This window comes from Meleagris gallopavo, chromosome 1 (assembly GCF_905368555.1).
Source record: "Meleagris gallopavo chromosome 1, MGAL_WU_HG_1.1, whole genome shotgun sequence".
Lineage (NCBI taxonomy): Eukaryota > Metazoa > Chordata > Aves > Galliformes > Phasianidae > Meleagris > Meleagris gallopavo.
The window spans coordinates 141,143,063-141,167,569 of NC_139404.1; the positions used below are offsets into that span (position 1 = coordinate 141,143,063).

General features: G+C 36.5%; 1 protein-coding gene across 4 annotated transcripts in view; it reads left to right on the forward strand.

Moving 5' to 3' along the window:
- Window positions 1-24,507, forward strand: part of NALCN (sodium leak channel, non-selective) — a 217,496-nt gene that overhangs the window by 138,402 nt on the left and 54,587 nt on the right. For all 4 annotated transcript variants that reach the window (XM_085215561.1, XM_085215563.1, XM_085215560.1 and 1 more), the window contains one exon: window positions 829-903. In XM_085215561.1, coding sequence (XP_085071687.1) covers window positions 829-903 — 75 coding nt within the window. The remainder of the gene's footprint in view (window positions 1-828; window positions 904-24,507) is intronic.

A 24,507-nucleotide genomic window follows, 5' to 3' on the forward strand; every position in this document is an offset into this window, starting at 1 on the left:
TATTTTAGGCCTGTAACTCTTGTAAAAGAGCTGAAATTCTTGCTGATATCTCTAGGAAATTGATGCTTGCCTATAGAATCTTAATACGATAGTGTATATTTGCCTTCATCCACAGAGACTTAAACCTTGGCAGTAGTTGTAAAGCTACATATATATGTATTTACTACTTTAAGACTTCAGTCATCTAAGGGGAGATGCTGAATGGTAGTATTCTTCTTCACCTACATCCTTTCTCTGCCTCTTCTGTCTCCTTCACAACTATATCAAAAAAAATTTCACATTCTTCTAGTCAGCATATCTACACAAGAAAATTATCATGTGATATACTCATTTTCTTTTTCTGTGATTCTTTCTCCCCCGAAGACATACCTACACAATGTTTAATGGAAAGTAAAAGAAGGTGCGTGAGTTTGCTATGTTGTGGTAAAGCACTCAAATGGAGTTGGCTACTTTGCTTATATCCATTCTAAGCACTGAGCATTAAGCATAAAGTAAATTATTGTCAGGTTTCCTCTGATGATTTTAATTTAGTTTTCCTGCAAAATGTATTTTGATTAGTATTATGTTAAACATATATAAAATCTTGGTTATAAAACCTAGAATTTCATTTTTTAATGTTCATATACTAATTGTATAGTAAACCAGAAAAAAAAAAATCTACTTACAAAATAGCTAGCAGGCATATATCAGCATGAAATATTAGTTCAACAGATGTGATAGGCAGTACATTTTACAATAGTACCACCCTCATTTTTCCATTATATTTGATAGTACTTCTATTACTAGAAATGCAAGGCAATTAAAAAATAGTTTGCATTTGTTTTGTAGATTCTACTCAGCTTGTTTGTTGCTGTTATTCTGGACAACTTGGAGCTTGATGAAGATCTGAAGAAACTTAAACAAGTAAGGACATGTTTTTGCTCTGCTTGAAGATATTTTCAATAAAACATTCGTTCTTCTGGTGCTCCTATGGTAAAAGATGTGAAACATTTTCACCGAGTGTGAAGGAAATAGGAGATGTTGGAAAGATCAGCCCTATTCTCTTAGATAGTTTAGTACCATGCAGTATAGGGTAAAAATTAAGTGATTATAAAAAAGATTTAAAATTGTTCAAATATTCAATGAAAGTCAATTTAGATTGACATGTAATTAAAATTATGTAAAAATCACAGGAGGATAGTATCTTTCCTTATGAACTACATACTGAAAGATAAAATATTGTCTGGCCTGTTATCATGTTCATGAAGGCTTTACCATGTGACTGTTGTACTTCATTTGTACGGCAGCAAGAAAAAAAATGTGAAAATATATAGCGTTCCTCCTTTGACCAAATTAGCTGTGAGTAGGATATGAAGCATCAGCACACCACAGACCCATTTCTTTAGAAAGTAAAATTTTGCAGAATATAGTTCTCGTAGGCTTTTGTAAATAAAATAAAGTAAAATTTTTGATTTAGAGCAAGGCTTATATGCTAATATGTGAGCAAACTGTAAAACCACTGCAGAGAAGAGCACTAGCAAGAGTCAACAGACAGAAAGTGGGAAAGAGGACCAGACTGAATGTGTTAGATGACTCCTAAAGGCACTTGGAAAGTCAGTATGTTTACTTGAGTGTCCATATTTGGGGATTAGGATTACCTAGAAGTCACTGTCTCGGGCTTGAATCCCAGAATGAAAATCACATGAAACAAATATGACTAGAAAGTTCATGTCAGCCATTCTGACCTAGTGAACAAACCACCAAAGAAGAAGGTGTCTGTATGATTTATGTAAACACACTGGAGTGAATTTATGTTTGCAAAGAGGAGCCAAATCATCATCATTTGCCTATTTCATGTATGCAACAGCAAATTGAGAATTTAATGTGTTGGATCTGTTTTTGTAGTATTTGAATTATAGCCCTCTTTCACCTAGCTTCTGTTTCCTCTGCACATCTTTCAGGTGCATCAGCAATTCATGTGAAATCATGTTTTTTCACTTTTTGAAAAGTTATCTCCCAGACAACTTCCGCTGAACTGTTACGATGAAGCTAATGTGCCCTTGGTTTTCCATCCATGTTATTTTGCTTTTAGTTTTAAAACTGAAAGACTGGATTTATTGATTTGTTATGTTTATATTAGTTTTGCTCATTTTCTACAAACTTCTCATTTAAGAATGTTAAATGCGAACTCAGTGACAGTCTGTTTCATGTATGCTCACTGAATACGTGACTTGTTTCAAATTACTCTTCCTTCCCAATATTCCATTATTCAGGGCACTAAAAGACAAAAATGTTATATAGTCACTTCAAGGCCTTCTTTACAGAATTTGATCTAAAAATATTTCTTGCTGTTGTTTCTGCAGTATTAAATATCAGCATATATTGCAAATGAAGTGAATTAAAAGGGCATGCATTTTATGGCACAAAGAAATATAAATGCTAGATATCAGTTAATCAGCTTACATATGTGAAAAGACATATAGTGTAGTTGATTCTGGAATGGCCAGTCTAGAGTATGCAAATTGAGTAAAGCAAATTGAGTTTACTTGTTTTTTCTCCTTATCAGACTCAAGAGGTAAAATCATAGGAATTGAAAATTACTCAGAGATATGATAAGCCATGTCATATCATACTGAAAATCTTCTGGTAAATTTTTCATAGTCTGCATGAATTAGGAGCACATATCATCTTTCTGAAGTGAGGAGCTTGTGATTTGAAATCCTGTGGCTTTTGTGTGAATCTTTAAAAATCTTTAGCTTTGTGTATGAAATAACAGCAGCATGACTTTGTGTTTTAGATGCACCCCTCTGAAACTAGGGAACGAAAAACAATGAGAGGCCACCATTTGGCGTTCTCACCACTGTGACGGCCTAAAATCTTGTTAGCCTGGTAGAAACCCTGTCTCTGTAATAACCATAGAGTATAAGTAGAGCACACTCAATTAAAAGACTTTTTTTTAAAAAATGTCCCCAGATTTCATACTTTTGAGACTGGCCACAGCGCACTGGACCAGAGTAAAAAAGAGCAACTATTGAGCAGACTAGGCATTACATTCACAGAATCTCAGCAGTTGGCAGGACCCACTGAAGATCATCCCATCCAACCTCCCTTCTAAAGCCGGTTCCCTAGAACAGATTACACAGGAAAGTGCCTAGATGGATTTTTAATATCTCCAGAGAACGAGAGTCCACAATCAATTTGGACAGCATGTTCCAGTGCTCTGCCACGCTCACAGTAAAGAAGTTCTTCCTCTTGTTCAGATGGAACTTCCTGTGTTCAATTTGTGCTCTGTAGTGGAAATGCTGTCATGGCCTGAAACAGTGATTGAGCAGCTGGTGTGAAGGCAGAGCCAACCCAGAGGAGCACAGGTGCATGCAATGCATCTGTGACTGGAAGGGATGGAACCAGGATCTCAGACCTAATGTAAGGATTGGTAGTAGAGGTAAGGGTATCTCATTGGAGATCCCTGCCTAGCTGAGGCCTTCCAAAGGTAAGCAGTTTTTCTTTGTTTCTGTATCAACAGATGCTCCATTTGGGCTTGTTCTCATTTGCTGTAGCCTAGTGCTATTCTGCTACTACTGCTCTGTCTACCATTGTGTTAGAGCACTACATGCTCATTGCCCCTTGTTCTGTCACTGGCACTGCAAAAAGGTCCACATGACTCCCACAGTTTAAATATTTATAAGCATTGCTTATAATTGCTAAGATTCCCCTTCAGTCTTCTCCAGTCTGAACAGACCCAGGTCTCTCAGCCTTTCCACTTAAGGGGATGATCTTCGTGGCCCTCTGTTGGACTCTCTCCAGAAGTTCCCTGTCTTTCTTGAACTGAAGAGATCAAAACTGAGCACAGTATTCCACATGTGACCTCACCAGGTCAGAGTGGAGGGGGAAGATCACCTCCCTTGACCATATGCTGGCCATGCTCATCTTAATGCACCCCAAGATAACAAATAGTATTCTAGACCACAGAGCACATTGGTGACTCATGGACAATCTCTCGTCCATCAGAACATATAGGTCCTTTTCTACATAGCTCATTTCTCTGAAGAGCTGGCCAGCTTCTAACCTGTGTGTATATCATTTCTCAGCATTTTCTTTGTTGAACCTCATAAAGTTCCTCTCTGCCCAGCTCTCCAGCCTGCATTGTAGTCTGTTTCCATGACCAAGCCAGCATTTACAGAAGAGCCACATGGCCATTGGACATGACAGTCTGTCTCTGGCATAATGGCATATGCATTATATATATGTCATATGAAGATGTCTAAGGTGGCCGACAATTATTCACTTGTATTTATGGTTTCGAAATATCGTTTTAAATAGTATAGCCTCTCTTCAAAGTCTATTACTCAATGCTACTGAATATATTCTCTCCTGGTGTTTTAGCCAAATTCATATTATACAAAGTATTGCATGATTTAAAAATGCTTTAAATAAAAAGAAATAAGAGATTGGTTCTTGGGGCTGAATCACTGGAAGTGATTGCACAACTGATTAAGTGTCTGGAACAGACAATGTTTCCTGTGGGGTAAACCTGCGATGGTATCACAGGCTCAGCACTGATAGTAGCTGCGCACTATTATACTGAAATATTGGTTGTCTTATCTCAGAAAATAAAGCAGAACAAGTTTAATTCAATGATGTCTTGAATTCTCCATTAAAAATGAACTATAAAGGGAAGGAAGACTGGTAGGTAATTGTTACATTTTAATCAAGACCATTTCTATAAAGAAAGAGATCTGTATCACTGCACAGGAATTTTTTTGACATCTATAATTCAAAGCTGAGTAGTGTTTGAAGGAATTAATCAAATCATTCAAGCTCTTAATGTAAAAGTACATTGATTTGTTAAAGTTGGTAAAATTGTAGTGCTTTCAAAAGAATTTTCATCCTCATGTTTGCGTTTTTTTCACTGCCTTTAATGACTGTAGAACTTGAGGCCCAAGGCGTTTTCAAATAATGAAGTGCTGAAGGATTTTCAAGGAAGAAGGGAAGATATATATAGGCCAGAAATGGTATATAGCTGATAATCGCTTTTGAGGTGTTTCGTTATTAATTATATCTTCATTCCTTAACATGATCTTGATAACAAAAATGATATTATTTTCAGATTATTGAGCAAGGACTAATTAGCTTGCAATGTACTCTAAAATGTAAAGTGACATATAAACACTATACTATCTAGATCAAATATAAAACTTGTAAGAGGTTTATTTTAGTGATTTACTTAGCTTTACAGGCACACATAGGAGTGGAATCTGTTCTTCCAAGATGCCATTCAGATGGTTTAAGAGCAGAATTATTATTTACTTCATTGCAGCTCTGTGCTTTGTTTACATTATGTCCCCATCCTTTGCCATGTGTCATCCTCTTGGCTATGTCTGCCATGACAGCTCAAGTCAGGTGAAAAGAGGGTGTACCATAGCTCATATTCAGCAGCTGTATGTATATTAAACTTGATTGTTTATGTCTCTCCAGACTGACCCTACCATATGCACTAGCTTCCAGGTGTGAGGTTGATCCTGCTTTTTTTACAGTTCTGCCCTCTTCTGCAGTTCAGCACATCAGTTATGCAAAAGAAATCTATCAGCTAAAATCTTAGTTTACTCCTCTTTTGTTCCCATCTTCCATCCTCTCTCCTGAAATTGGTGAAAATTTAAGAAGCTAGAAGGATCTCTTTGAAAGCATTTTGTTGGGCTTTTCTTTTTAGCAATTCAACTACTTTGCATGAGTTGATGTTATCTGACGACTTCAGAGAAGTCTTAAATGGTTGTGAAGCATGGCTTTCCACCACAATAGCCCCATTAACTTTTCCTGTTGTATTTTCTACATACTTTGTAATTCTATATTTTCTAAATTTCTATCTCTCTGCCCAGATAAGCAGTCTGACTCACTGTTTTTTAGTTTCCCGTGCAGCCTCCCGACATTCTTTTTTTAAAGTTAGTGTCTTAAGTGACTCTTCCCTTTATCTCATTATGAAGTTTATTTATGTAATAGATTATTCACCGCTGTTAGTATCTCACCATTGTTGTATCCCTGAGATCGCTTGGAAGTCTCAAGTGAGCCTTATCAGGTCTTGCAGAGTAATAAGTTGGCCTTGTGTCAGTTATCTTTCAAAAGCATTTCACCTAACATTGCTATTGGAAATTAATCTTCCATATTGGTTAGGGTCTTCTTTGACTTCTTCTGTGGTGGATACAGTTCATTTTGCTTTCTTCTTTTACTTTATTTTTCTAAAGTTTCTTAAGTAATATTCTGATTTTCTTTTAAAGTCTTTGCAGATCTTACTGCTTTCTAAATCTTTTATAAGTTTCCTTATTATATTTTATTTCTTTAGAAAATAGTCCTACAGAACCGTTCACAATCCACCATGTAAATGTTTTAAAAGAAGTCTGCAAAAGTTCACGTTCTTCTCTGTATTCTTAGTTTAGCATATAACTTCCTTTTCTAAAACACATCCTTAAATATATTCAAAGTCCTTCTTTCCACTCCAACTGACAATGCTGACCTTTTTGAACTTCTTAGAACTTCTCCAGTAGGTCATCGATGTATTCAGTGCTTCTATAACAGAATATTTATACACTTCCCCTTTCAAGATTCTGTCATTGTTCCTTTTAAATTCTTTTTAACAACCTTATGACTTTGTTATTGTTTTCTTTAACTTAAATTCAATATAATGGACTGTTTCTCTGAATTTAAAGGCATTTTTGATCATCGTTACATAGTCGCTTTTTTGGTATTTATATGATAAACTAGATCTGGGCAACGTGCTCCAGCACCTTACCACCCTTTGAACAAAAAGTTTCTCTCATACATCTAATCTGAATATGCCTTATTTAAGTTTAAAACCACTTCCCCCTTGTCCTGTCTCTATCTTCCCATGTAAAATGCTGATTCCCTCTTCTTTATAAGCTTCCTTTAAGTACCTGAACACTGCAGTGAGATCTCCCCAGAGTCTTCTCTTTTCCAGGCTGAACAAGCCCAGCCCCCTTAGCCTTTCTTTGTAGGAGAAGTGGTCCACTGACAAGAAGTAGATGCATTTGGAGAGCAATTTTTAGAGAGCTATTCTTTGTTTGTAGGGTGCATACAAGAAAATTTGAAGCCAACTGTGAGATAATCCTTAAGCTGACCAAGTTAATGAATCATTGCTCATCAGCATCACTGTTTGTAGCTGCTGATGTAATCATATAGGTGGCACTGCTACTACACCATAAAGTGGATCCCATCTAATGGTACACAATTTTAGAAATATTTTCTTGTGGACTAAAAGATAAGAAACAAAACAGTGTTAAATGATTGTTTTTATGGTGGAGGAAAGTTACCAAGAGTTTCATGCTAATCGTAAGTAAGACCTTTGCTGTTTCACTGTTTGTAAGTTATCTAGAAAGTGGGGTGAATAGTGAAGTGATAGAGTTTTCTGCTGATGAACATTAAGTGAAGGCATCCAAATTTAAAACTTACTATGGAAGTATTCTTATTTGGTCTGAGAAATAAAATTTCAGTTGAAATCTAGATAAATGCACATAGAAAAGAATCCTAAAAAGATATGTAAGAATGGGCTTTGAATAAGCTATCGTCAGTTATTTTTTTCCAGTCATTTTAGATATTCTCTATCATGTCTCTTCATTGCTTACTGAAAAAGAAGGCAAACTGTTAAAAATAATTACAGATGATTGTTAAAGACAGGTGAAAATTTCCTGTTTTACCATATGCACCTATCATATGTCCGTGTGTTGAATACTGCATTCAAATGAATTATCTTTTTTTTAAAAAGAGATGCACTGAACTGAGAAAAGGTACATAAAAGGATAATGAAATTGATTTTCGGCTTGAAAAGGAGATGACACAGTGGAGTCTAAGACAAAGTTACATGAATCACAGAAGGTGTAAGAATTTGAATAGAGGAACACTATTTTACTTCTTTCACTACAAGAAAATGAGTGGGCACTCAAACTGGGAGGAAAAAAACCAAGAAGGTACTTTGTTTTAATTTTGAGACAAATTAATGGAATCAAATCCTATAAGGCCTGACTGTTTTGACATAGTTTTAATCCCCAGAGGTTATCAAAGCTGAGAGACAGTGCAGGAAGTATAATAGCTTTTTATTTAATCTGTCCTTATACTCATTTCCTAGACATTTTTTGCTTGTCAGAGGCTGCACACTGGTGAGATGACCTTTGATCCAATCCAGTGCAATCATTTTTATACTTTTATAATTTTCCATAATCTGAATGGGATTTCAGAAGCAATTTGCAAGTAGCACACTGAGGCACCATTTAACTGTGATGCATTTCCGTAAGGGGAAGATCAGATCTCTCAAGCATTTCTGAGTATAAGCAGAGGCCTAACTTCCTTGGCTCTCTGCACACCTTAAACATGAATACAGATGTGATTCGTTACTAAAAATATTTTCTCAGTACATATGTTACTACCTAGCAACAGAAATTCTTGGACGAATCAACAAAAGTATGAAGTAAGAAGATTTTTCTTCCAATTTAATGATATTTTCAATCTCACCAGTCAAGTTACTTGCCAGATGTACGTGCTCCTTTCCCTCTCCTTCAGCTCCACACAATGAAATACAAACAAAATTATTTCCCCCTGAATCAATATCAAAGCAGCATATGCAAGAGGTGTGTGTATATTTATCTATTTATAGAGTATATATTTTAATAATCTTTTAAAATACACATTATTTTGCCTTTGTGCTTCTAGAAAAAGCAGATGTTCGCTGTATTCATTTTCTCTTTTATATAAACTCATTGTTAACTCTTTGATGTTGAAAACAAAGACGTTCATGAAAATTGGAGATAAAGATAGCTTCTTTGCTTGATTTGTTTTTTGTGATAGATTCTTGTTTTGTTGTTTTTTTATCACAGTTAGTGTCTGAACAATTCAATTTGATATCAGTGTTTTAGGATTTTACGCTTGTAAGTTTTCCGAAAACAGTTTAAGAAAATCAGTAGTCTTGACAGAACATGCATAGTTAAAGCTAAGGAGGTAACTGTTAGGTGCCCTGTTTGATAAGAAGGAATAATTGTGGTAGAATAACATTAACTGGGAGCTGGGTGCCATCAAGTATTCACTCTGTCATGGAATCTAATTCCATAGTACATGTTCCTTTCAGTGGTGGTAGTAGTGATGGAGGAGTGGGGAGGTACTGGTGTTCGGATCTACTGCCACCCAATTGTCAAGAACTATGGCAGAGCAAGGTTGAGAAGTCTTTTAAAACTATGAGGGGGAAAAAGAAGCTAACTTGTTTTTGGGTGTTCGTTAGGTCTTAAAAAGTACCTTGTATTTTCCTTTTTTGTCTAGTTTTGTTAGTAGATAAACAGCAATCAGCCTTGATTTTTTTGTTTGTTTGTATGCTTGTTTTTCAATGAACAGTTGTTTTTGCTTCTTCCCTACTTTATTTGGTACTAAGGTTAATAAAAATCCCCAATTTGTAGTGAAAATTTTGGCCTCCTACTTTGTAAAGGGAGTATGTAGTTTTTCCTGAGCATTGTACAAATTTCTGGAACCAGTATTCTTAATATGAGTTGGTTACTGCTCACCTTTCATGCAACAGTGCTTAATCAAAATTTTGGTCAATGTCAGTTGAGACAGTAAGTTAATCTCTGAATGCTGACTCCTTCTGCATTTGTCTCTAACGTAGAATTAATTCAAAAAAAAATTCTGAATCAGAGATTTATATTAGGTAAATTCACATGCCTGACAATTCTGACTTAGATATCCTGTGGATAGATGCTCCCTTCTATGACTGCTATAGTTTTCAGTATTTATTTCCTTATAAACTGGAGAAGAGAAGCACAAATTGTACCTTCAGTCTTAAGTTCATTTGCAATCAGTTGTTGATTATACAATTACTATTTTGATGAAGCTAAAAATATTTCCAGTGTCTGTGCTTTTCATATCTAACTTAAAGAAATTAAATACATGCTGTTAATCCATGTGAAAGAAGTCTCCGAAGAGTACTTTGTGTACTTTAAGAGGCGCAGTTATTTCTGAAAAAGAAGTAACAGCGTATCTTGGAAGGAAATGTAGACTCTATTCATTTGAAAAGCCAAAGGCATCCTCAGAGGAAAGTACAAGCTGGTCTGTGTGAAAAGAGACATTGACCATTTGTCATGGGAGTATGTCCGTGATGTGACACTCATGTGTTTCAATGTATCCCACTAAGTTTTTGTGGTTATGTTTGATCTTTGAAGATAAACATGGAAATAGTTGCTTCTTCAGAGAATAAAGCTCTAACTGCACCATCAATGATTTTGAGGATATTCACCTCATACACCCTGCAATATTTTGAGTGATGATGTTGCTGCATCAATATCAATACCAAGATTCTGGGATTTTTTTTTTTTTTAATTTTATTACCTGCTGTGCTTAAGCCTTCTTGTTGATGCTATGTTTAGCATTTTTCTAAATAGTGTTATGGTTCCTACTTTTTCACCTGTTTCTTTTTCTTTCATACCTAGTTGCAATAAGAGCGGTCTTTTTTTTTTTTTTTTTACATTAGATCATATACAATCATATACTCCCTTCTGCCTGTATTCACTTCTCCCCATTCATTGTCAAAGGAATTTATCCATCCTCCCATCTTTGAAAATTTTCAAAGCAGTTATTTATTTATTAGGAGAGCCTCCATTAATTCAGAAGTGTAGTACCAGTCTTTTTGAAACATTTTAATCTTTCTCTCCTTTCTGAACTTGGTTGTTGCTCTGGGAATGATCCCTGCTCTTCTTTGAACCAAACTTCCTACTATCAATCAATTATGATTATTTATTTGTCCAAAGCATATGCGTATTCTTGAAGTTTGTGATTTTCAAGAAAGCTTTCACACAAAATATGGAATTCACACTGTCAAGAACAGGAAAAAAAGAGCAGAACACTCATCTTTCCCAGAGCTAAATACAGAAGTCTGTTCTGCAACCTCATCTTTTGTTTGTGTTGTTTTATTTTCTCTTTCGCATGTAGCATGTTTCTACTTTCAGTGCTAGGAAAGGCTTCAGATTTTACCTCATTTTCAGGCTTGGGTTATTTTTGTTCTTCTCTTGAAGTCAGATGAATGGGAAAAAAGGCAAGGGTTCTGCTGCTGTCCTCCTGAGTATACACACATTATGTAGGCTGAGGCAGCTAATCTGTCTATTTAAGCCTTTCCAGTTCTCATTTGTTTTTGTTTTTGTTTTTTTTTTTTTTAACTATTCCTAGGTACTGAGATACAGAACTTGGTTTCCATATGCTTTTGCCCTCCAGATACTCATCATCTCTATGTAAAGCAGTTCTAACAACTGGAACAGCACACTGGTTTTCCAGCTAGTGAAAATACATGCTATTTTTATAGCATCTGCTAGACACTCCTGCTGCTGGCATTTCATATGATTGTGGAACAAATAAAGAAGGCAACTTGAACTCAGCACCATACTTATTTTCCTTTAACATTTCACTCTGAACTTATAATAAATTTTGCTTTGATCTTTGCTTATGTTTTTATCCAAAAATATTCGTAATTAAAAATCTATGAAAACTTTACAGAGGTAAGGGCTAACAAAGTGATTTATTCAAGAGAATTGGTCATAAAGAGAAGATAAATCACAATCTGACTGTCAGCCAAACTGAAGCCTATGTGGACCAGTATGATAAGTGAAGCTGAGAAATTCTTCCTAAGCCTGGTTCCAAAACAAAAAGGAAGTCAAAACTGTACAATGTACAAGATAATTGAAATAATGCAGAAGTTAAAAGCTTTCCTGAATGTGGATTTGGGCATTGTGAAAATATAACTGCATACTGTAAGAGAAGTCTAGAAAGCAATGATTTTCCTCTCTATTAACAAGAAAGCACATAAACAAATCAAGGCTCTACAGTTTAGTTTTTCCATATGTAGAACTCTGGTTTCCCACAGAATATTCAAAGGGCAGCTAGGCAGTATTCAGTGAATTGCTAGCCACGCTATAATGCATGGCTTATTAAAAGTGAAGTTTTTTGTTGTTTTTTTTTTTTTTTAAAGGGAATAATTCCTTTGAAAGCAGGCTATTTTAATAGCACTCTGATTTGGGAGTTCTTGATTCTTCCTTTCTCCTTATCTTGAAAACTAAAGCATAAACAATTCAGCTTTCAGAACAAGGCAATTATATTACTATCTGCAACAAAAACCATCTTTTATTTGTTACTTGAAGTGCAAGAATCTGCATTACTCCAAAACCAGAAACATCTGAAACCAGAAGATCTGCAGCAGTGAAGTGTTAACCAGTTGGCAGCCTTAACAATGGCTGTTGTATTTAATGGGCTACTCTTTCAGTGTGCTCATTGTGTAAAGTGTTTGTCTTAGGACTTTGGATCTGGATAGTCATATCCAGAATGACAGAAGAGAAAAATATAGTGTGTTCATTTATTCAGTGTGTATGTAGGTGAGTTCCTGTATGCATCAAGTAATTCTGGAAGCATAAAAGCCTGCAAATGGTCTTGGAGAATATTTTGTAGAAAATTAAGACTTCAGTGGAAACTGGGCAAAGGAGACTCTGAAGGAGTAGCTGCAAGTAATTTTAAAATCTTGTCAGAGCTTCTCTAGGAACCAAAACTGTTAATGCTGGCTGTCATTTTTAATCTTTGAATTGTGATATCAATAGATATACAAAAAGCTTCTCGAAAAAGATTTCCAAATGTCAGCTCTTATCTCTTTACCACATCTTTGAAAGATATCATAGGCTTAGATTAAAGTCATTCAAGAGGCAAGGGACACCGGATTTTCGTGGTATATATAGGATGAAATCTCACACAGATAAAACAGTGCTTCCAGAACTCTGTTGTTCTGGACTATCCTTTGTCCTTTTCCTTTTTTTCTTCATCTCATTTAAAAATTTGGTGAATCTCTCTCAAAATGAATATTTTTGTAATTTAAGCGATGAGAAGAATATTATCTTTTGGTTCAGTTCCAGGGGAATAGACTTTTCTGCTTCATTTACTGAAACTGTATCTTATACAGAAGAATATAGTTATATAGGAGTTGTAACAAATTATCACTAGAAGATTTTCTCCTTGAGTGCCTTTATGTGATCTTCACTTATATTTCACACCTCTTATATTTTCCTTCCTTACAAAATGAGTTTGTTTTGAAAATCTGAGATGATAGTCTGTAATACATTTAAGTATTCAGTTAAAAATATATAGATTATCAGAGGAAAATTGCTAAAAGTTTTTTGAGAGTTTCAGCAGGCACTTTTTATCCATGCTTAATGTGGTGCAGTGAATGCACTTTTGGGGGGCTTTCCTGGCACCCCCTAAACTGATAGGAACATGGCAATTTGGGCTAAGCATGAAGAGGAGTGGCAGAAGAAAGGTACCTTGTCCTGTTTACAGTGACTTTGAAAAGGAATGACACATGCTCTTACTCTGTACGATACTGTTGTCTCAAATCTTTATGCTGTGAGTGTGTATGTGCATGGAAAAATGTCTGCTATATTTTTTTCTCTTAAGAACTAGCTAAAAATGAACTACACTGCAAAATTCTAAAGCTGACTTACTGGTGCAAGTGAATTTGGCAGGAGCTTCAACAGAATCAAATTATATTAAGCTAAGGTGAACTGCAGTACAATGCAGATAACGATCATCTTCTCTACTCAGTATCACTTCGTGTTGAAATCTAATCTGTTACATCAACTTCTGTTGGCAGCTGAAAAATGAAGCTTCCTATCCACAAGAGAACATAAAATCTAGAAAAATGTGACATAGCCATGGTAATACGTACTGTGTATTGGCCATCATACTGCAGTGATGATGTATTCCTGTAAGTAGGATATATCGATAAAACTTTCACAAAATGATCAAGTAGCAGCTAAGATTTCCAGGTTACATTGCCCACTATTTGCCCATTGATTTATTTATTTTATGTTAGGACAGTGCTGTGTCATCATTACCACTACCAATTTTTAGGACTGTCCTCACAATATCATGATTAGCTGAGCAGAAGTGATCTCTTGCATGGCTTTAAACATCACGAGTGGGCCATAGGCCTGATTTAATCTTTTTGAGCATTTATTTCTTCCTTGCATCACCCACTACCCTTTTCATTCTTGAGCTCCATAAAGACTTTTATAATGCTTGTGAAAACTGGTAGAAAAGCCTTTATTGTTTTGAATCTTGGTTTTCTGTGTTAATCTGAGCCAATCACGAAGTTCTTATTTCCATGGAGGCCCTCTGACTATCACTTCAAAGAATGAACTAAGTTCAGTATGAGTAAAATGCTGGCCTTTCACTTTCAAATTTATTATACAAAGATAATAGCATTTTTTTTTTCCCATAAAGTCTTCCTGTGTCTTGGTGATTTCAGGTTCTGCCACGTGGGGACAAAGGAGACCATTATACAATGTCTTGATACAAATGCATAGTAGTATGATGTGCTACCAGACTCTGCTGAAATCTTTAAGCATTGCTGGTGTGCACATAAAAATCATTAAAGGATGGTGAGAACTTTTGCTAGGAGGTACAACAGAAAAGGATCCTCATCCTTTCTCCTTCTTTGCATTGATGTTTAGACTGTGATGACTGTGTGCTGAATAAAAATATGTGTATGTGCAAACCAAACTTTATTCTCATATAACCAGGTATTATAACTTCCATTTATGTGAATGGCTCCTTTGAAAGCAGTATACAAAATGAAGGTCTCAGTTAGTGGGTTTGTACTGGCATTCCTGGAGTACTGGCATTCCTGGAGACAGTGCAACCAACTTAGCACGCTGAAATGGTATTGATTGTTTGACCAGGCAGACTATTCTAGAAACTTTTCATGGTGTTGCATTTGTTTGTTTTCATTATAGAAACAAAATCAAATTCATTTCTGGTTTGCACTACTAGAGGAACTCTTATGAAAGTACAATGGTTTATCTACTAGGCTGAACCAGTTATGTATAAGATGGAAGTAATAACAAAGCTAATCATTTAAATGTTTAAGCCCTCACCTAACTAAATAGACATTACTCCTGTAGAAGCTGACTTACAAGGTTTGCCCTCTAAATTCTGGCCTTGGTAATACAGTTGTATCCATTCTCTGAACAATGGAGAGGAATTGGCTTCTCCGGAGACAAAGTGAGATCTTAGGTATGCTAAATAGAATTCTGCAGATCTCTAACTCATTCTTTTGTGTAGCTGGAGTCCAAGATACCTATTTGACTAAGTTTAGTGCCTTGGTTAACTTGGTTTACAGTTGAGATAAATTAATTTAGTGTTAGAGTGCAACTTTTACTGTAGAGGTAATTCAAAATTCAGTGTCATTACTTTCATTACTTTCATTTTATGACCTTATACATGAAAGCAGTATGTGTATAGAAATGTGGCTAGTTGACATGCAAGCCAATAGCAATTACTTTTTGACTTATAGATCAGAGGATTCCAGACATTAGGTTAAAAAATAGGATGGAAGAGCAGACTTGTGCAAGAAGCTTGGAGAAAAGATCCAATCCAGTTCCCAACAAAGAATGGAGAGCTCAATTGTCACTTGCACTGACCACATCCTTCTGGAAGGAATTGCGTATTTCAGTCCTGTTTAAAATATTTCACATAAGTTTTTGAAAAAGAGAAAAAAAAAATGAAGTAAGGAATTTTAATATCTATCTTTTTAATCGTTCAAAAAAGACTGAATCAGAATTTTTGGGGGGTTTATACTACCAGTGCCTTGTGGTAATTAGAATGCTTGCAATGTGCTACATTCTGTCCTGCACTAAAAATAACATGTGAATGTTGGGAAGATGTCCTTAGGTAATAGTATAAACAGTTATGTTTAGAGCAAGGAAAGCACCAATCAAAATGTCAGGAAAAGATCTTCTCTTTTCCAGTTATTTTTATGTTATTTGAAAAGAGTAAAGGGTGTGAAAACATTATGAGTGTATTCAGATATATATTTTTCTAGTCATTTAATTATCACACCCTAAATCCATATTTTGGATCTGTTTTCTTGCCAAACAATATAAACATAATATATATTTTTGCTCTCTACTGTATATACATACCTTATGTGACTTCGAATTTATTCACAAACACACACATATGGAATCATAGTTTTCCTTAATTTCTGCTCTTGCAAATACCCTCTAAATACATGCATTTGTGAATGCAGGTGTACACACACACCTACACAAAGTAAACTTGTTAAATATACAGAGTTTTTCAGAGTGTCCTGATTCTTGCAGGTTGCTGAAGAAGAACAGATCCCATTTAAAATCAGGCCAGTTTTATCTAAGTGTTGAATGTATTCTCAAAGTCTGAAGATGTGTATGCATACTTTAGAAGAATGTTACTTCTTTAAAAAATAAAATAAAAAAAAAAATCCTGAAGTTCTAAGAGCTCCAATGGTGCCACAAACCACCTCTAATGAGCTTTCTTTTGTAAAGTACTGTTTTTTTTCACCAGACATTTCTTAATTCTACAAGATTATTTTCCTGCTCTCGGAAATGAAGTCGTGTGCAGTACTTATATACCTTGTTCTTATCTGTCAGTGGATTATCCTAAGTCCTCATTAGAGAACGTTTGCTTTGGTGACCCGAGTCTATCAAGTTCAGCTATAAGTCCTCCTGCACATCTACCCTTGAATTACTGCTCTTTGAGTATGATTGTGCTTGATATTACTCATGCAAGATAATGGCCATTGACATCACAGGAATGCCCCCAGCAGTCCCTTCCCCCAGGAACTCTGGCTTCTGGTTTAGGGGAGTCTGTAGTAACCCATCTCCCTTCTAGCTCTCATTAGATTGTCACCAATTTGGCAGTCATCTGAAAGTAGAACTAAGGCACTGACAGTCACTTGGCAGTTTTCTTCTGACCAATGATTGATAAAATTTCACTAGCTATGTTTCTGGTAATGAGGGGGAAGAAAAAAAAAAAGAAAAAAAAAAGCCAAAGTGCCGGTATTGTGGTTACGCATTTATTATGAAGAAGAACTTGTAGGCTCAGAAACCTACAGGTCTTTACAAATCTTTACTGGATCAAAAAGGAAGGTCCTCCTGGTTCACAGTCTCTGACAGTGGTCAATAAAATATGTTTATGGAATAGCATATGAACAGAGAAAGCACACAGTGAGTAATGTTTCATTCATCAGTGATATTTCATATTTGAATGAAGTGAGGATGACGAAGCACTGGAACAGGCTGCCCAGGGAGGTTGTGGAGTCTCCTTCTCTGGAGATATTCAAGACCCGCCTGGACACCTACTTGTGCGACCTGGTGTAAGGAACCTGCTTTGGCAGGGGGGTTGGACTCGATGATCTTTGGAGGTTCCTTCCAACCCCTACAATTCTGTGATTCTGTGATTCTATTAAGAGCCCCTTTGTTCAGTGAGGAGCAAAAATGTATTCATAATTTATGACCCAGATGTACTTCTCAGTGTGAATAATTTTTTTCTTTCTTTTAACAAAGACTCTTGGTAAATGGAACTTAAGTACATAGCTCGCTATTGCCTTTAATGGAGACCAGAGATAGTGGCAGGTGAAACGGTGGTCTGGATTTTTCAGGCACTTGTCTCCAAAAGCTGTGTTGAGTGGTATATCAAGAGAGACATTTTGTCTGTCGTTATGGGAAGAGATGGAAAATATAGCATTCTAAGCCTTTTAGCTGACGGACTTAACTGTTGTAATGAAAATAGGCACATCTTGTAAACCGTAAGCATAGCTGTGAAAAAAATCAAAGGCTACCCGAAGGGCATTAAGGATCATAGCATTCCTAACCCAGTTTTGTCTGGACTGCGTGGGTCAGAACACAGATCCTGATCCCTGTGCTTTCTTCAGCACTGCCAAGCACTCAGCAGATCTAGGAAGATGCCAATGACAGTTTCAGCAGTAACATCAAACCTGACACTTCCAAATTTTGGGTGCTGAGGTTTCAGCTTTGAAGTGTGAGTTTCAGCATAGGGATTTTTCATGAACATATTGTGCGAACAAGGTGTTATAATTAGTATATCTAATTTAAACACACTCGGCATAACATTATACATATATATGCAATTGTGTGTGTGAAAATCAAGGAGCTTTTTAAAGCTGAGTTACATTTACTTGCCTTCAGAGTATTATTATTCAGGGAGTAGTGCTTGAGATAATTCTAAGTGGGAAATAACTACAAAATTGAATGTTAAGTACTACATAAATAGGATGAAATCCATCTTTTCATCATAGTGGGAAGATGGTAGAAAGTTCACAAAATACATGTTGGTCCTCTATTCACAGGCCATATACAGAGCATTTAAAGTATTCTTATCTAAAATCTATGCAGAGAATATTTCCATTTCTAGAAAACAAAACTGGAAAACGTGATCAGCTGAAAAACTGCTTGTGCAAAAGTCTTCCTTCTAAGTTCTTAAAGTTTTGAAAGTCTTCTGAAGGTTGTAGTTTCCATGTTTATTTTTTACACTTCTTACCTTATCTACCACTTTTTAAAAAGTATTAATGGATCATAAATTCTGACTTATGCATTTCAGGCTCAATACCCAGGTATTAATTCAGAAGTTGCTACTCCCTGACATATGCAGTGCTGTATTATTTGTAAAGAAAACAGTAAATTCAAGAGAATTTCTCTTGGAGAAAGGTTTTATTATATCAAATAAAGCCTTTGAAAATTCTAGTTGATTATCATAGTCAAAGCACACACTTCCAAGGATGAGAGATGAGAGTTAGAGTGGCTATGAATGTGTGAACAGCAGTAACAAAAATATAAATATAAGCTTCTACTGCTTCATTTATGTCACTAGGGAAGAAAATGCTCACCTATCTTTTATATCACCAGGAGTCCATCTAATCTTTTTTTTGTTGTTGTTTTATTTTGTTGATATCTAAGAAAAAATGCAAGTGCTTCTCAGTGCAGATAGTGATTCTAGATGTTTAATTCTCTCAAGTAAGAGAAAATCCTGTCAGTCTTTGGCAGGGAGGAGAACAGTTGTGTAGCAATATTTGTTATTTTGATGGCAATTGCATCCTTGAAAGTTCATGCTGTATTTGCTTTTGGTTTCATTTGTGTCACGCAGGACTGCATTTCCTTTTCTGATTTGCATCTTAAGTCCATAGGAGTATGTGGATTTATGCATTCCTGTACACACCTTTTGTACTCTTATAAAAATAGAGGCCTGGCCCTTCCATGAGGTTTAATTCTTGGTTTTCTCATTGAAAAATCTAGCTATGCAGAAGGATGAATTGATTACATTTTTTTCTTGAGATTTTTGGGTTCCTGATTGTAAGTCACTTATCTTCCTCTTATGATTCAGAGAACTTCTCTTTGCAGACTCTCAAAAACAAATCAGGCACTCTTAAAAACGTGACAGAAGATGAGAAATCACAGGCATTTTTTTTCCTGCATAATATCCAACAAGTGGGAGCACTATTTCAGAATTAAGAGAGATTAGATGTATACTGCTTCTCAAAGAAGCAACTTATAATCACAACATAGAGAGAATCATACCCACTGACTGTGAAATAGGATGTCAGAATGCAGGAATTCAGCCCCAGTTAAATTCCATCAGCAAACTTGCATAATAGAAGGGGCAGCCAGTTTCACCAAACTGTTTGTATAAATTTGTATACTGAAGAAATACTTCAAAATGGCAATAAATCAAAACTCTGGCCACCTGTGTCAAGTTACAAACAATGAAACCACAAATAAGGAGCAGTTCATACGTGCAAAGAGAAAGTCTTCCGTGTTTAAAAATATATACTGAATTTTTGCCTTTATTTATAGAAATGATTTTTTTTTCTCAACTTTAGTTACAGTTTCTCAGTGTTAAGAATATTATATTGCAGAACTTGGTCGACTATGTATGTCTCAAATTTAAGTTACATAAATGACCTTCTCACAGCATCGGACAGAGTGTAGTAATATTCTGAATTTAACTACAGAATAACAAGAGATGGCAGATGCAGACTTACAACAGTGAAATTGAAGGCAATTGAAGAATTGTCTTGGAGCAGTTAACTATCACCACATAATAGAATCACAGATAAGTGCAGGTTAGAAGGGACTTCTGGAATACATCAAGTTGGATATGCTATGTGGCCACACCACTTTAGTGGTGACCTACCTCCATAAATCAGCCTATTCAAATCATGTGATAATGCTTTGGCATGTATGGATGAATTTCTACTCTTCCTATACTTTGATATTAAGAGGGCCTAATTCAAGCTTACATTTTTTTGTCAGACCGTGAGCAGAGACAGGCACATTTAACACAGATTGTTCCTTTTATGACCTCACTACCTTCCTACATCATAGAATGGTCTGGGTTGAAACGGACCACAATGATCATCTAATTTCAACCCCCCTGCTGTGTGCAGGGTTGTCAAGCACCAGACCAGGCTGCCCAGAGCCGCATCCAGCCTGGCCTTGAATGCCTCCAGGGATGGGGCATCCACAACCTCCTTGGGCAGCCTGTTCCAGTGCATCACCACCCTCTGTGTGAAAAACTTTCTCCTAAAATCTCTTACTAATGTACTGAAGAGGGAAATACAACCATCTTCAAAGCAATATTTTTCTTTGAAAACTACCAGACATCTTCAAGATCTACAAAAATTAGACAAGCTTATCTGTAAACCTGGGAATTAAGTCTCTAATGCAGCAAGCATTCAAATTCTCTTTATTCTGACATTTGATTAACAAGACAAAGAGATTTAGATGTGTTTTATATGCTTTCTGATGACATAGCTCAGAATTAGGTACCACTGTGGGGACATACTATGTCTTACCAATGCACTTGTTGCAGAAAAAAAAAGACACCATGGACTATGGAATCAAATGTAAGCATGTGTACAAATGGATGCAAAAGTCTTTAGAAACAACAGAAGCAGTGGGACACCTGGCATGTCTTACAGGTTACTAAGAAGCAGGAATGTTGAACTGACAAAAAGTACTACATTGAAGATTAAGATGACAGAGTAAAGAATCACAGAATGGCCAGGGTTGGAAGGGACCTCAAGGATCATGAAGCTCCAATCCCCCTGCCACACTCAGGGCCACCAACCTCCACATTTAATACTAGACCAGGCTGCCCGGGACCCCATCCAATCTGGCCTTGAACACCTCTAAGGATGGGGCATCCATAACCTCTCTGGGCAGCCTGTTCCAGTACCTCATCACTCTCTCTGTAAAGAATTTACTGCTGACATCCAACTTAAATCTTCCCTCCCTCAACTTAAAACCATTTCCCTTTGTCCTGTTCCCTTTCAAAGAGTTGATTCCTCTCCTCTTTGTAGGCTCCCTTCAGGTATTGAAATGATGCAATGAGGTCACCCCACAGCCTTCTTTTCTCCAGGCTGAACAAGCCCAACTCCCTCAGCCTGTCTTCATAGGGTAGATGCTCCAGTCCCCTGATCATCTTTGTGGCTCTCCTCTGGACCCTCTCCAACACCTCCCTGTCTTTTTTGTGCTGGGGACTCCACACTTGGACACAGTATTCCAGATGGGGCCTCACAAGAGCAGAATAGAAGAGGACAATCACCTCCCTGTCCCTGCTGGCCAGCCCTCTTTTGATGGACCCCAGCGTACCATTTGCCTTCCGAGCTGCAAGGGCACACTGCTGGCTCTGTTAAGTTTTTCGTCTATCAAGACCCCCAGATCCCTCTCCTCAAGGCTGCTCTCAAGGACTGCTCCTTCCAGTCTGTATGGATGCCTGGGATTCCTCTGGCCCAAGTGCAAAACTCTGCACTTTGCCATGCTGAACCTTATCAGGTTCACCCAGGCAAATGTTTTTGTGCTTTTCACTGTCTATATCCTGATAAGAGGTCAAGATTATGACTTCCTTGGTCAATCAGTCTTGTTCTGTTCAGCTCTTTCTTAACTAAATGTGAGCTACCTGTGGTGAGAACCTTGGAAAATCTGACCGTAATTGTAATTTCTCAGATTGACCCTACTTTTCTGAGAATCCAGTATGGCAGTTGAATTTGTGTGTTTTGAGTACAGGTTGGTAAATGCCAGTTACAAAGCTTCAACCACTAATCTTCCTTTGTAAGGGGTCTGGAATGGGCGAGCAAACTTACAAGTCTCTGAATTTTCCTGCAATGCCACTTCCTTTGCTTCCCAGACAGAAGTTTTAATTAGTTTTGCCATATATCTTGAAAGGTTAACGCATTGTGTCTAGTCAGTATTGAATGACTATGTTCGTACAAGAGCAGAATAAATGCATCTTCTGCATTTGTTCATTTGAAAATATTTTAGCTGCTTATTGTTCATCAGACATAGAAGTCATAACAAATAATGGTTCTTATTATACTAGTTTTAGTGAAGTCTCAAGCAGTTTCCTCTGATGAAATGGAGCATATCATGCACTTCTTTATTTTCAAGAATATTCTTTTGTGACTCAGTAACCTTTGTATGGAAACAAAGAAATCTGTGCTATTTATTCCAAGAGAAAAGTGATTAATTTGAAAATGGCAAAGCATCATCTAAATGTGAAAAAGTTATTAAAAGAACAATGTATTGTTTCATTTCATTTATCTTTTAAACTACCCATCCCAAAATGTATGTATCTCTGAATTGTTTTAAAATAGGGGCCAGATTTACCCCCATTAGATTGAACATAAGGTAAAAAATTTTTTACAGTGAATGGTGAGGCACAGGAACAGGCAGCCTGGAGAGGTGGTGAATGCCCCATCCTTGGAGACATTCAAGGTCAGGGTGGTTCAGGCCCTTGTCAATCCGATCTAGCTGTGATGTCCCTGTTCATTGCAAGGGAGTTGTATTAGATGACCTTTAAAAATGCCTTCCAACTCAGAAACTTCTATGATTCTATGATAAACTAATTTTTACGTTGTCTAAGCTAGAGATTCTTCTCTGAGTTAATTATTCAATCTAGCTATATGAAGAGAGAGAGCTGTTTAGAATCTGGTCTCTGTCCTTAAAGCATACTGGCTGGCACAGCATGGCTTTTCCATGCAGTTGAATTATTTTCCCTTTCCAAAAATGCCTCCCACTTAAACAGGAAGTCTCCTAACCAGTTACTGAGAATATTCCCTGACATGATAAACCCCAAACTGTGCTCAGGCATCATCAAGGAGAGTGATAGCTTGACAGGGCAGAACTTTGCCAGCAGCCTTACTAACAGGCTTTTTTAAGAATATGGATAATCTATTTCCAATTTGTGAATTCATATTCCAGTGTATTACTAGTGTACTACTTCTGTAGCCTGACACTTTCTCCACGTTTGGAGAAGAAGGTTCCTCAATGTGCTATTCCATCTTAGTACGAAATGAGCTACAGGACCTGGAGTTACCTCTTCCTGTTAAGTGTAGGAAGTTTCTAGAGGATTAAACAACATATTTCACCTTTGGACAGCTAAAATTAACTGAGGTGAATGTATCATAGGTGTTTGGCCTATGATACCTCTGGTGCAGCACTAGGCATCACACAAGTGACTTAAAGAATATACTAGATGTAAGATCTTTGTTTAGTCAGTGGAAAAAGATAAGCATGTCTGAAAGATGCAGCAAGTCAGTGACCTGTAAGAAGTATCTCTTCATCTCTTTTGGCTATAAAGAGAGACAGTCATCAAGAACATAATTAACTAAAGTAGGTACCTGAGTCTAAAGGCATGAAGAACAAATCTGGTCAGGTCAGCACATTGCTGGGCACTGAATCTGGTCACTGATTGTACAGAACCTCTGATTTGTTTGTTTTTTTTTTCTTTTTAATAAATTTTTGTCACTGGAAAATGGGAAAAAATTGAGAGTATGGCTGATGTGTAGAGAGAGTGGAATAATTGCTCTGAAAAATTCATTTTATTTATCTCAATTAAAGGAAAACTCTGTGACACACAAGATTCCTCTCCTCCATGAAATAAATGGACTAAATCTTAGCCGAGTTTTGCTAGCGGAGTTTTGTCTCATTTGAATTGCAATCACATCTTTTCAGCAGGATTTGTTCATGAAGAACTGATAGGAGATACAATTACTGGAAGGAAGTTATTAAGAAAACACATTTGTGAAACTTTACTCAATATCTTATTAATTTGTGAGACTTCATGCAAAATTGAGGAAAAAGTTATTTAAATGAACAATTGGAAAGCATCAAATCATATTATGTACAGCATATAAGCCCTGTGACACAGAAAAGCTGTTTATAAAAAAAAAAAAAATCTTATACATTTGAGAAATAAATGTGTAATCTTGTTCCTCCATCTGCCAGGAACTTTCTTAGCTTATTTTAACCTTTGATTATCAACAGTGCAGTCTCTGCTGTGAATGCTAGCACTGCTATAATCTCTTTTTTTTTTTTTTTTTTTTTTTTTTTTTTGGTACATTTCAGTGAAAATTCCCCACAGCAGCACGGAATGTGGTTAAAATCAATTTAAGGTCTGTTTTACAGTTGCTAGATGGAAGCATTTCTTACTGCCTGCAATGTCCCCATTTATTTAGGTGAGTCCAAAGGGCAAAATTTGTGGTTGGTGCATCTAGACTCTCAGCTGAAAGACAACTAGAAAGGAACCTTTAGCTCTGAGCCCTTATCTGAGCAAACTGCATAACTGTTAGCTCATAGCTGGCTCTGTCCTGGATGCCTACCTGGGCTTTCTCCCAGACAG